Here is a 13,897-nt window from a genome sequence, read left to right on the forward strand (position 1 = left end):
GTATGCTCATTGTTACCAGGTGGCCCTCTGTTGTGTGAACTTTTAATGAAATTGAAAACTAGCTGCCTTGATTTTCCAAGAGAGAGAGAAACTTAGTTTCAGACTATGAAACCAAGACTCTCAATCTTTGGTTCCTTTAGGAAATGATTGGGCAAAGTGGTTTATCAGTTGCCTATATTATATTTAAAGGAGAAAATGAAACTAATTGCATGAATGCAAATAACTGAATTGTACAAGGACTCACTTTGGAGTAACTCTTTTGGTACTATAATCATTGCCACCTCATGTAAAGATAATATTTTAATGTTCAATATTTACTTTGTGTTATCTCCTTTCACTTTCCCCATATGAACATTGGGTATAAATCTTGCTATTTTGGCAAACTGGGCAATTGATTTGGAAGTCCTGTAAACTCCTTTAAGATTCTTAAATGAAAGGCAGTTATTGTTATGATTCATAATTCTGGAACCCTGTAAGAATATCTTTACTAAATATATGTCTTCAGGATACAAAAAACAGCCTCAGAAATGTAATTTAATTTTGCACCTTTTAACTTTGAGTATTTGGTTACATAAATCATTTATTTGAGAAATTATTTCTTGGAAGTTTTTTATTGTGAAAGAATTTCAAATTTATAGGAAAATCGCAAAGATAGTACAAAGAAATCACATTTACATTAAACCCAGATTCACTGTAACATGCTGCCATATTTGCTTGATCATTATCTCTTCGTTTTTTGAGAGTAAGTTGCAGACATCATGCTCCTTTACCCCAGTACTTCATTGTGTATTTCCTAAGAACAAGGATATATATACTCTTATATAAACAGGGTACAATGACCAAACCAGGAATTTTAACATTGGTGCAATATTAAACCTGTAAGTCTCTCTCAGATGTTGCCAGTTGTCCCAGTAATATCCTTAATATAGCAATTTGCTTTTACCATTTGGCTTCCAGCCCAGAATCATGAGTTACATTAGTGGGCCAGTTTCTTTAATCCAGAGCAGTACCTCCATCTTTGTGTTTTATTAGTGACATTTTGGGTAATACTGGCCAGTTTTTTTTTATAGAAGGCCTCTCAACTTGGGTTTGTGTGATGTCTAGTCATGACTAGATTGAGGTTATGCGTTTTTTGGGGGGATGCTGTGTTGTTGTGTCCTCAGTGGGTGGCATCAGGAGTGGTACTGGTTTGTTTCATTATTATTAATGTTTTCTTTTTTGATCACTTGATTCAGGTGGTATCTACCAGGTTACGAGCTTTCCCTTTAATTTGCTAGTAAGTAGATTATTTTAAAAATGGGGAATTTTTTTCTTTTAAAAATAATCCATCTGTATTTGAAAATATTAGAGGGGTGCCTGAATGGCTCATTCGGTTGTGTCCAACTCTTCATTTTAACTCAAGTCATGCATTATCTTGAGGTTGTGGGATTGAGCCCCATGTTGGGCTCCCCGCTCTGCTGGGAATCTGCTGGAAATGGTCTCTCTCTCTCTCTCTCCCCCTCTCCCTCTCCCCTCCACTCACATGTGCACACACACTCTCAAAAATAAATCTTAAAAAAAGTATAGGAAAACAAGAAAACCATGAAGTACATTAAAATTGGCCTCAGCCACCATCTGGGAGTACATACCTGCTAGTAAGGTTTTGGTGTTTTCTTTCTTTTCAGTTGTGTTTTGAGCACCTATTACTTTTTATTCTTTACTTTATTCATTTATTCACAATGAATAAAAGATGGGGCTTACATTCTGATAAATAATAATGGCTAGTATTTCTTTATTGAGATACAAATGACTTATAGCATTGTATTAGTTTTAGTGGTGCAACATAATGAATTGACATGTATATATTATAAAATGATTACCACAATAAGTTTAGCACATATAGTTACAAATTTTTTTTCTGGTAATGAAAACTTTTAAGATTTACTCTCTTTGCAACTTTGAAATATAGGATACTGTATATTAACTGTAGTCACCATTTTGTATGTCAACTATTATACATATACATTATACTTAAAATTATTTGTTGAACATGTGTTATGTGTTAAGCACTGCTGTAGGTGCTTCACTTTTTTAAAAAAGTATGTATGTATTTATTTGAGAGGGAGAGAAAGCATGTGTACTAGGGAGGGGCAGAGGGAGAAGGAGAGAGAATCTCAAGCATATTCCACGATGAGCACAGAGCCCAACACAGGGCTCGTTCTCATGACCCTGATTATGACCTGAGCTGAAATCGAGAGTCAAATGCTTACCAACTGAGCCACCCAGGCACGCTAGGTGCTTCACTTTTATCAGTTATTTAATTCTTAAAACCGTATGAGGTAAGTATGATTGTCCTCTCTTAAGGCGGAGAATTTAACATACCCCAAGAGGTTAAACAGAAAGTGAGGTGCCATGGCTGTGATTCAGAGACCATCCTCTTACCTACTGCTGTATGTTAAAAGCCAGATTTGAAAGTTAGAAAACAAATTGACTTAAGGTGGTAATAATATTGATCTTCCGTGAGCAGAATTCTTGCAGCATTGTTATCCATGGACCTGGGATACTTTGTACTTGCCTTGGGTTTTCTCTGATGGCCAGTCTCCACTCTTGTTCTCATAAGCAGTCATTTACCTAGATTGGGCCTGCCATGTCATGTCCTTGCCTTCCGTATAGAATGTGTCTCACTTTTCCTCTGTCCCCTTCTGCTAATCTATTCTTGATGTGATGGTTAAAAAGGAAAAAGAAAAGCCCTGATTTGTTGTAGCATTTGGCAATTTCAGTGGTATAAATATTCCTGTTATTGTTGATTTCAAGCTGTCAGTGCCACATCACTGAATGCAAGGTTGGCAAGGGGTGTGTGCTGGGGAAAATGCGTAGTAGCACACCATCATGATAGAATTTCTGTCATAGAGATAAAATAGATGTAAACCTCAAGATTATAGGTAACAGGAAGCCGTGGTAAAATAATTAAAAAGGTATGAACCTTGAGTATTTATTACATATTTTTAATATAATTTACTTAATTCTGAGCTTGTTTAATAATGGCTTGTTTAACAAGTAGCTTGCAGAATTCCTAAAAACATAGCAGTTGGCTCTCATGAGCCTGTCCAAGCCAGTTCCAGCATACAACTGCAGTTATCTGCTGCTGATTGGACCCACCGCTAGAAACCTTATGGCTGACACTGTCTTGGCAGCTGAGACATCAGTGCTGGCCCTTCTTTGACCATTCCTCCCACAAAACTTCCTAACTATCTCATTCCCCTCATCTCCAGCTAACATCTCCCCTGTTTGCAAGGCCTTGTCCATTCCCACACTGTAGTTCCTTTCTGCCACTGCTCTGATGCTTTTCCTTTGCCTGTTCCATTTTTCCGTAAACAAGATACTGTCCCTGGTTAAAGGAGGGCCCCAGGCATAACTAATATCTTGGAGCATGGAGAGTCTGTCAGCAAGATGTTGGGTCTCTTGTGGAGAGAAAATCCTTGATCTACAAGAGGAAGATCTGTTCTTTGAATTCCAGATTAGAAATCTGAGTAGGAAGAAAATTTTATTTTTAGTTATTAATAAAAATATATAGGTGATTATAGAACCATTAATATATATCTACTATATACATAAGTTAAAGATGGGGAGAATTGAGGTCACAGCTGCCATTTAAAAATTTTTTTGGCAAATAATTGAGTGATAGGTGGCATTTAGGACTACAGTGCATTCATATTTTGGGGGATCACTTACACCTACAAAATGGGGCCTATTATAGATTGTCTTTTTCTATTAGTCTTTTGTCATCTGTTGGAAAAATAATCAAGACCCTGACAAAACTGTGAGGTTCAAGGATACATTTCCCATTAATGAAGAAGCAAGGAAGGTATCTTTGTAAGGAGAGCACTCTGTTTCTTCAGTTTCTGGAGGAGTGGAGATCTAGATGCCTCTCTTCCTGGGGCTTTAGTCAAGAACATCTGGGAAATTGCCCTGGTTATTAGTAAGTTCATCTCTTGTCATTAGATGCATGACAGACCTACTAACAGGACAGCCAGATTGACCTGTGTATTCATTCCATAGGGCATGTCTTTCCATGAGCCATGAAATCATGTACCAGAATATTCCTCAGGGGAGGTGTGGTGAAAGCAAGCACCTCCACAAAAATTCTTACTTAAATGTGTTTTTCATCCTGATTTTTCAGTCACCACTGTACTAGCATAATGTTGTGAGTCCACCTGCAGTGCCTCTAGGTGTGCAGGGCTGCTGCAGGGAGTAGGAGTTGTGTTGCTAACCTGCCAAGTGAGAGCATCAGTTGTTGGGGTTGTTTGTTCCCTGGGACCTGACCACAGTGCTGAGGGTACTCCTCCAGGGAAAACAGGTCCTTTTGTGCCAGGTGCCTGTGGAATCTGAATTTCAAGTAGCTTTGAGGTGAACGAGGCATCCTGTGTTCCCTTCTATTTAATATTTTGGGTAGTTTGATGTAACATTAAACTATTGAAGCTTATGAGAGCAGTTTAAAGCTTATTTACTTTTGGGAATGAAGAAAGAAGTTGATGTGAAAGCTTTGTTAAAAGGATTTACCCTCTCTTCTGCCCCCAGTTAAAAGGACATCCCAGATATCACTTAGTATCTTGAGCACAGAGTCTTCTAGCAAGATGTTGTGTCTCACATAGAAAGGAAATCCTTGATCTTAAAAAAGAAGATATATCCTTAGAATTCCAGGTTAGGTATCTAAGTGAAAAAAACAAAACAAAACAAAACAAAAAACAACCACACACACTTTCTCCCCCCTGTAGAAGTCCACACTGTAAGTACTTTAGGCTGGCAGGCGACATAGTCTCCATGGGAACCGCTCCATCCACTCTGCTGTGGCTCACTGTAGTGTGGAAGTAGCCACAGACCGCATGGAAATAAGTGAGCGTGGCTGGGTTCCAAGAAGACTTAATGTCTGGACACTGAAATTCAAATGTCATATAATTTTCACACGGTAAAAGGTATTTTTCTTTTGTTTTTGTTTTCCCCCCCATCGCTTAAAAGTGTGAAAACCTTTCTCAGCCTTTGAGCCATCTGAAAACAAAGGGAGGAGCACCTGGGGGCTCAGTCTGTTAAGTGTCTGTCTATGGCTCAGGTCAAGATGCCCTGGGATGAGTTCTGCATTGGGCTCCTAGTTCATTGGGGAGCCTGCTTCTCCCTTCCTCTGCTGCTCCCCCTGCTTGTACTCTCTCTAAAATAATAAAACCTTTCACCAAACAACGACAACAACAAAACCAAAAAACAAGCAGAGAGATGAGTTGTGGTCATGGATCATAGCTTGCCAACCTGTGCTCTAAAGGATGAAATTTTAGAGCTTTCTTTCACAATTTTTTTTTCCAGGTTATAATGGTATTTCAATACCTTGAGAAGTTTATTCTTCTCATGTGCTGCAGACATTTCAGCTGATTGTGGTTTATCATGCAAAAGGGTATTAGATATTTTGCCAACCTAAGCTTTTCAAAAATTTTTCCAAGAAAGGGACTTACACATGAGTCTTAACTATAATTCTAAGTAGTGACTGCAGCCAATGAATTCTGTTTTACTAACTCTGCCATTCCTTGTGGTAGGGTGCTTTGGAACTTTCCAGTTCAGCATTAATAGGAAGTCACAGCTTATTTGTAGCTCATTCTGACTTCTTACATGTTGTATTGAGCAGATTGGAGCCCCTACCCGTGTTCAGGGCACTGCACAATACACTGGGGATAAATGAAGAGGTGGGGACATTTGGGACTTTGGGAAGTACTTTGAATTCTGTTTCCAGAATCAACCTATTGGAGCATTTCTGCTAACAGACTTGATCCTAAGCTCGACGTTAAAATTTTTGGTTTTCAGTGTTAAATAAAACACTACCTGCTGCTCTGTTGTGCTGCTGGGTTTAGTAAATTGTGGCCACAGGGTGGCATAGTTCTCTAATAGTCTTCATTGTAGCTAAAATGGAAAAACAAAACAAAACAAAACAAAAAACGTGTAAGGTAGGACCATTCTTGCCCCTATTTAATGCTAAAGTAACCTGGTTTTCTCTAAATTGATTTTTCAAAAGTGCATTATTCTTTTTTCCTTATTTTTCATAGTACATTATTAAGATTTAGATAATACTAAACCTCAGTGCTTTAAAATCTTTTATGTTGACAACATGAATTGTATAATATTTATGATTGGGAGAATAGTAGGACTATATTTTATAGAATATATTTATTTAGACACTAATCTCAATTAAATCTAGAAAGAGTATTTGCAAATAAATGACAAAGATATCAATAGTTGCAAAGTCGTGGACAAAAGTTTTGACACAAGATTTTTGTCTGATTCCAAGGATTTGAGGGAATGGTGGGTAAAGAATAGTAGGGATTCCAGATGGTCAGGAAACACATAATTGGAAAAGTGTCCCATCCTTCTAGATAAAGAATATGATCATAGACTGAGAGCTGAATGTGTTCTAAGAGTTTTCATATATTAGCTATAAGAAGAGAAGTTATTGTCTCTTTACATAGCCAGGGAATATGGGATTTAGAGAATTTAAGTAGTCTTTATATGTGGAACTTAAACCCAGATTTGACTGGACCCCAAGTGTATGCTCTTTGCACTCTTCCACTTCCAGGCCAGCTCATTGGAGACTCTTCTTGTTGGAGAATGAGTGGGTTTGGCAGTGATTTCTGAGATTCAGAGTTCTTACTGCCACTGGAATATGGGTCAGGGGGCATTTTGGGTATAAGAATGTAGTTATTTAATATGCCTCCTCCATCTTCTTGGCCTTATTTTTGGATTTCTTTTTTTAGCCATTCATCAAGTAAATATCCAAAGCTGTTATTACCTTGTTAGTTTACTTATCTGTCTAACCACCTCCACTAAAACCTAGGCTTTAAGGAGGGTAGAGATCTAATTTTCAGGTCATTTTGTATTCTGAATACCTTTGGTACTTCCGGGCACATAAGTGGTCAGTGTTAATATTTGTATAACCTACTAGAGTGGGACACAGATTAGACAATACATTTGATTTTCCCTTAAATTTGATGTTTTATGAAGATAGACTCTGAAGAGGAACCTGACTCTGTCTTTCCTTTCCTAGGGCGATTGTGTTGTTACCGTGTTGCTGGCTGAAGAGGACAAAGTTGAGGATGATGTAGTTTTTTACTTGGTATTTTCGGGTTCCACCCTTTATCATTGCACAAGTACTCGGAAGGTCAGTGGCGATACGCTGGAGACCATTGCTCCTGGTAAGTATTGGGTGGAATCTTAATTGGCCTTGACTGGTTCTCGAATACGTTTATTTTATGTTCATTAATGTGGAGCGAGGGAAAGAATGAATCAGGGCAATAGAACTCTTGTCTGATCTTTATTTTAAGAACCCTTGACAAATCTTTATTTTAAATATGCATTAAAATAAAACATTTTGTTTATATATTACTTGTTCCACAAAAATCTGAGCCTCACTAGAAATTAACAAAGTAAAATGGTGTCATAAGTTTGAAAGATAAAACTCAGGATCAGCAAAAATATTAATTTATTAGAATGTTGAGATTTGGGGAAAACTAAAACATGTGGAAAATGCAAATTCTAATGTTCCCATGCTGTGACTACAGATTTGGTTCTGAATATCTCAGTGGCAAAAGCAAAGGTAAAACACAGTAACACATTGCTCAGTATCTGCAAGGGAAACACCTGAAAATGTTTCATAAAAGCCAAAGTTTCCCCAAATTAACAAATTATAGTTCATGGTAGAACGAGTGCTTAATCACTGTTGCAATAAGTTTAGCAGAATTAAAAGGGGGGAAGATATGTAGTTATTAAAAATGCTTTATAATGTCATGAAAGCATTGCTATATCCACCAGAAATGGCTCCTAAAATAATGGCTGTCTCTTAACCTGTCTGTCCCGGCATCTGAATGTGTATTGATTTGTATTTGGAGATGAGCTGCTTTCCTTAATTGATCTGGCTTCAAAGTTAACAGTTGACTGTTTTCATCAGAATACAAAATAGGGCACACTTAGAGGGAGCCCCTAAGAAATATTGACAGTTAACTGTTTAAGGGAATAAAGTGGCCTTAGCTCCTACTGATCTATTTCTTTTTACCGGTGTTTTTTTTTTTTTTTTTTTTTAAGATTTTATTTATTTATTCATGAGAGACACAAGAGACAGACACAGGCAGAGTGAGAAGCAGGCTCCATGCAAGGAGCCGGATGTGGGACTCTATCCTGGGACTCCAGGATCACGCTCTGGGCCGAAGACAGGCGCTAAACTGCTGAGCCACCCAGGGATCCTCTTACAGTGTTTTTATAGAACATTGATTCCCCTGTGTTGAAATAGATGGTGTAAAAAATTATTAGTTTATGAAGCACTTTTATTTATTTAATTTTAATTTAATTTATTTTTTATTATTTTTTATTTTTTTATGAAGCACTTTTAATATCTAGTCTTACTCGTATTGGATCAAATTGCCAGTCTTCCATTACTGCACCATTTAATATAAATGAACTCATGTCTGATACCCACTAGCTTCTGGAAATTATATTACAGTCAAGGACTGGGATTTATGACACTTGAAAGTTGTATTTATCCTCGTGCTTGGTAAAAATGACTTCAAAAACTGTAGAATTTAAAGATTCTTGACAATTCCTATGAATATCTCCCCTACACACACAGACACACACACACACACACTTTCGGTGATTGGAAATTAACTTGGAGTTCAGGATAGATACTGATTTCTTTTCTAAAGTGTATTAAATATCCTCCTTTGTAACTTAAAGCTCTGATCATCTTGTTTCCCTGTGTTGGGTATCATGTCAAAAAGGCTTATCTGGAACATGAAGTCTGCTCTGGAGCAGGTGCCATCCATTATCACCATTGCTTAACCTCTATCATGTGTGGGTGATGGTGAGAAACAGCTTCTCAGTGAGTAGAATCAGTTAGTGCCTGACTGGACTCTTGCTAGGAAAGGAATGGTGGTAATTTTTATAAACTTATTCCTTCCTGATTTAGAGGTTAGGAGTTAAACTTAGGGGTGGTACATGTGTTTATGATCGTGTGTGCTCACATGTAAGAAAGCATATAAGTAGCTGTAGAGGACAGATAGGACAAGGATGTAGTCCTGTGGCCTACTTGCTGTCCTCAGTCACAAGTACCAGGAAGTCTAGCCCCTTGAACAGGGCTATGCCTGGCAGCTCCCCTGGCAGCTCTTACACCTTCCCTGGTACAGACACTAGGGTGGGTGGCAGGCGGTCACTTTCTTTAGCTTCTCAAGCCCACTGCACTTGGATGACAGCCTGGGGTTCTGTATGTTCCAGACCCTTTCTGATCTCCAGCATGTCCTTCTGAACTCTAGTTCCCATTTCTTCTCTTACATTTGGTTTTAAACCTCTTTATATATCTCCGCACCCCGCTTTCCCAGCCGCACCCATCCCTGTGTGTCCTTTTGTACTCACAAACTGCTGACTCAGGACCCTTACCCTGCCTGGCCCCAGCAAACTAGAGTGGATATTGTACTAATTTGGTCCAAATCCTCAGAAATCATCCCTGATTTATTTGTGTGTGGCCTGAAGTCCTAGTGCCTGCCTTCTCCTTTTTCTACTATTCAGCTATTCTCCCTTAAAATTATGATCTCGGGAACCTCCTGTGTTCCCTGTCATGCTTACTTGGCCCAATAAGCTGTCATCCCCCTCTCACCCCAGTTGGCCTGCAGGGTCTGCTCCTCACTTAAGGTCATTCAGGTTGATGGTAGGAGGTGCCCCATCACAGCAGAGGCGACGGGTTTAGAGTCCCTGCAAGACCCTCTCATACAAGCAGGCCAAACGGAATGTAGAGCCATACTCTAATATGTGAACCTTTGATACAGATGCATGGTAGCAGTGAGGTCTTGCTGGTGAATTTAGAAGCTGTGTGACCTATTTAATAAGCATAAGTATGGTATGATTAACCCTTTTTAAGAAAGTAAGTACAACAGAAGTAGTAGCATCTTGGTGGGGGCAGTTAAGTGGAAAATTTGGATTCCTCAGTAGACCCTGTTGCTGTGGTCAGTATATGTGAGATCTTTCCATTCGCTCGTCCTGTGAGGTTGCTATATCTGCTGTAGTCACTTGTGGAGGTGGAGGGATGGGGGGCATTGACGGTGTTTAGTTTGAATTTCTCCTTGATATCATGGAGTTAATATCTTGGTCCAGAATTAAACTGCCTTAAGTCTGTTTTTAGGAATATCTTAGACTTGTTCCTTACCTTCCTTCAGCTCTTTACTGAGCTATCACCACAGTGAGGCCATACTTGTCCATCTTATAAAAATACACAGCAGCCTCCAACGGGCGTCTGGGGGCTTAGTTAAACCAACTCTTAATCTCAGCTCAGATCTTGATCTTGGGGTTCAAGCCCTGTTGGGTTCCACACTAGGTGTGGAGCCTCCTTAAAAAAATACACAACGACCTCCCCTCTGTATTCTCTCTTGCCCTTCTCTGAATTTTTTTTTTTTTTGCATTGCACTTACCAACTTCTGATACATTATATCTTCTATTTATTTTTTTCCTATCTGCCTCTACTAAAGTCAGCTTCTTGAGGGCATGGGTTTTCTTAGCATGTCTTGTTGGTACATATTTGCTAAGAAGGCTGTTCTAGGAACCCCTACCATTTGATGGAAGAGCGTTTCTACTTTATCTGAATTCTCCCTGGTTCTTGGAAGCCACTCTTCTATAAAAGTTGTGCACACATGGGTGTGTGTGTGTGTGTGTGTGTGCATACACACACACACACCCTTTTGAAAAATGCAAAAGGAGTTTGCTCTGCTTCTTCAATTGAATTCTTGCTTGGGGGCGGGAGTCCGTATGCTCTTGCCAGAGCTACCTATGATGATTTCCATGTATCAGTTAGCTGTATTGATGGCCTCAGATTTCCTGTCTGCTGTGGGCAGTGTCAGAGTAGTCAAAATTCTTAATGGAAAGTCTGTGCTTGTTTTGTGCATCCCAGTCACCGGATAAATGTGCACAGCCTGTTTGCAGCAGCTGCTGCTGGGAGGGATGTCTGTGCACCCTTTCTGCTCACGTGTGGGATGAGCTCTGCTAGTCCTAGTCACTTTGGTTGACTCTGAGAAGAAAAAGAGCTTTGTGTCTTCTTCTTGCTTTTAATGTCATGTTTGATCCAGATTGGTGGCTCTGATTTTTCTTTGAGTTCTCTGCATGTTTCACTGTTAGTGTCTTGTAACATTTTAGTTTTTACTAAAACCAGATGATTGATTGACCTTCAAAAGGCAGCTACTTCTTGATGTTAGTCTGTAACCTTTTGTTATTGAGGGTGGAGGGAGAAACATTTGTAAACTGTGTCCTTTAAAAAGACTTAACTTAGATACCAAGATTATTTTTTGTTTTTCCTCTTTTGTTTTCCAATGAGAAGCTTACAATGAATTGTGTGTTTAATTGTAAGTTGTAAAGACTTTTTAAAGTAATCTTTTGTGTGTCTGTGTGTGCCATTGAGAAGGTGTAGATATGTATGGTATGATTAACCCTTTTTAAGAAAGTAAGTACAACAGAAGTAGTAGCATCTTGGTGGGGGCAGTTAAGTGGAAAATTTGGTTTCTACTTTATTTGCCTTTGTATTGTTCAAATGCTTTACAAGTGAATATGTTACTTTTTAAAACATGTATAGTAATTTTTAATAAAAGCATTTTGAAGACTGAAAAAAAATGACCTCTCTCCTGAAAATAAAGCCATCTGTGTGCTGATTAACACTAGATGCCGACAAACAGTAAGATAAAATATTACATTCAAAACACCTATGAGTTTTATGGTTGAGAATATAATTTGCTATGAAATACAGCCTGAGTGGAAATACATCTCTAAAGACAAAAGGTATTGCCTTTGTAATAAAGAAAAATAATTCCATTCTTTTCTATGTGTATGAAACAAATCCAACCCCAAATCCCATTTTAACTAAACAGGAAGTTTCCTTTAGAGATGAAGCTGAGGTTTTTCTTTAAAAGACTTATGTAGGACTGGTAAGTAATCTAAAGAAGTCTGAGTATCATTGGAAGATAATTCTTGGGGGGGATACAGAGTACTGTCTTATTGTGTTCATTTTTATTAGTTAAATGTGATTTAAAAAAAATATTTTATTTATTTATTCATGATAGAGAGAGAGAGAGGTAGAGACACAGGCAGAGGGAGGAGCAGGCTCCATGCAGGGAGTCAGACGTGGGACTCGATCCTGGGACTCCAGGATCACGCCCTGGGCAGAAGGCAGGCACTTAAACTGGTGAGCCACCCAGGCTGCCCGTTAAATATGAATTTAAACCAAGCAAACAATGATTTCAGAATGGAAATAAGACAGGATGTTCAGTGGATGCTGCATCCCATTTCTCTGAAAGGCTTTGGTGCAGGGTCTTTCATAAGATACAGTTGTCTTTCAGCATGTGTTACTTACTTTTAGAACTTATAGCAAAGGTTCTTGTTAGACAGGAAAACTACATTCATTGACCTAAAATTTGACTCAGCTCTTGTATTTTTCTCATTCATCAAGGGGAAGGTACTTATATATTATATATATATATATATATATATATATATATATATATATATATATATATATATATATATAAAGATTTGTCATTTAAAAAAAGAAAAAGAAACCATTTGCTGTGATCAGAATTCCTTTTGGACTTATTAGAAATCAGTGATCATAGCCCAGCCCAGTAAATAGCCCTACAGGTGGATCATGATGTGTCTTTCACTTATTGTGAACCAGGACCTGTCTCTAGTAGCTGATGTCCAGAGTTGCCAGATTGAATTACACATTTGGAAAGAATTTTTAGACTTTAAACCATCCTAATCACAGAATACCAGACCTTCCCTCCATGGAGAAGGAATCTATTACTTTCTACTGGACACTTTGTTACAGTCTCCCCATTCTAAAACACTCCTGCTATCTAGGTGATCCCTAGACAGGTGTGATTATAATTTTAAAAATCTTAAATTATTGGCCCAATGCTAGTCAGTACATGTAGTTGCTATCCTGGAAAAACAAACTGAGGACCAATTGAAGGGAAAAAATACCCATTGTCTACTGTCCCAGCTGGAGTGCTTATGTGGACGTTGTATACTTGGAACTAAGGGTATAGCACTGGACTCTTAGCCACATGAGTTATAGTGAAGGCAATGTCCCTGCCACAGGAGTGAAAATTGGCTCTTGGTTTGGGGGGGGGGAAGGGCAAAAAGTCTTAATCTATATAAGCACAGGTACACATATACAAATAAATATATATTTATAGCATTAAAGTTTCATTAGATGGGGTGGTAGTGAATAAAGAAAAATGTCTACAGAGGCTCCTTGGGAGGGGGGGTGACAGTAAAACACTGAGAAACACTACCTTATAGTAATAGGCTGAAATCTGGTGGGTCATGTTTTTAGTATTAATTAGCCCCTTTTCCTCAGAAAATGTACATGATGAAATTACTGTGCCTATTGTTTTTCCCCCACTCTGCTTAAATATTCTTACATGTAAGAGATGTTTTACACATACCAGATTTGTGCATCTACTGTTTGACCACCAAAAACTAGCATTAGGTGCTTTTTTTGCATATAATCCTCAAGACTGAACATTTCCTTTAACCCCATAGAGCCACTTCTTAAATTCTTTCATGCCAAACTGGAGTAATAAAATATATTATTTTTGTATTTTCTACCACTGACTTCTTACCACAGCCTTTCTCTTAGAACATGATCTGAGTGGGGGCATTTGGGTGGCATAGTTGATTGAGCATCCGACTCTTGGTTTCAGTTCAGGTAGTGATCTCAGGATCATGGGATGGAGCCCTGTGTGGGGCTCTGTGTTCAGTGGAGAATCCCAGCTTGAGATTCTCTCTCTTTTTTCTCTCTTTCTCTCTCCCCCACCATGCACATACATGTGTGCACTCTCTCTCAAATGAATAAATT

General features: G+C 38.5%; 1 protein-coding gene across 9 annotated transcripts in view; it reads left to right on the forward strand.

The window, feature by feature from the left end:
• Positions 1 to 13,897, forward strand: part of AKAP13 (A-kinase anchoring protein 13) — a 321,024-nt gene that overhangs the window by 113,330 nt on the left and 193,797 nt on the right. For all 9 annotated transcript variants that reach the window (XR_005357033.1, XM_038532759.1, XM_038532760.1 and 6 more), the window contains exon 3: positions 7,058 to 7,205. Coding sequence is in view for 8 of the 9 variants with exons in the window: in XM_038532759.1 (XP_038388687.1) it covers positions 7,058 to 7,205 (148 nt within the window). In the remaining variant the exon portion in view is untranslated. The remainder of the gene's footprint in view (positions 1 to 7,057; positions 7,206 to 13,897) is intronic.

This window comes from Canis lupus, chromosome 3, assembly GCF_011100685.1.
Source record: "Canis lupus familiaris isolate Mischka breed German Shepherd chromosome 3, alternate assembly UU_Cfam_GSD_1.0, whole genome shotgun sequence".
NCBI lineage: Eukaryota > Metazoa > Chordata > Mammalia > Carnivora > Canidae > Canis > Canis lupus.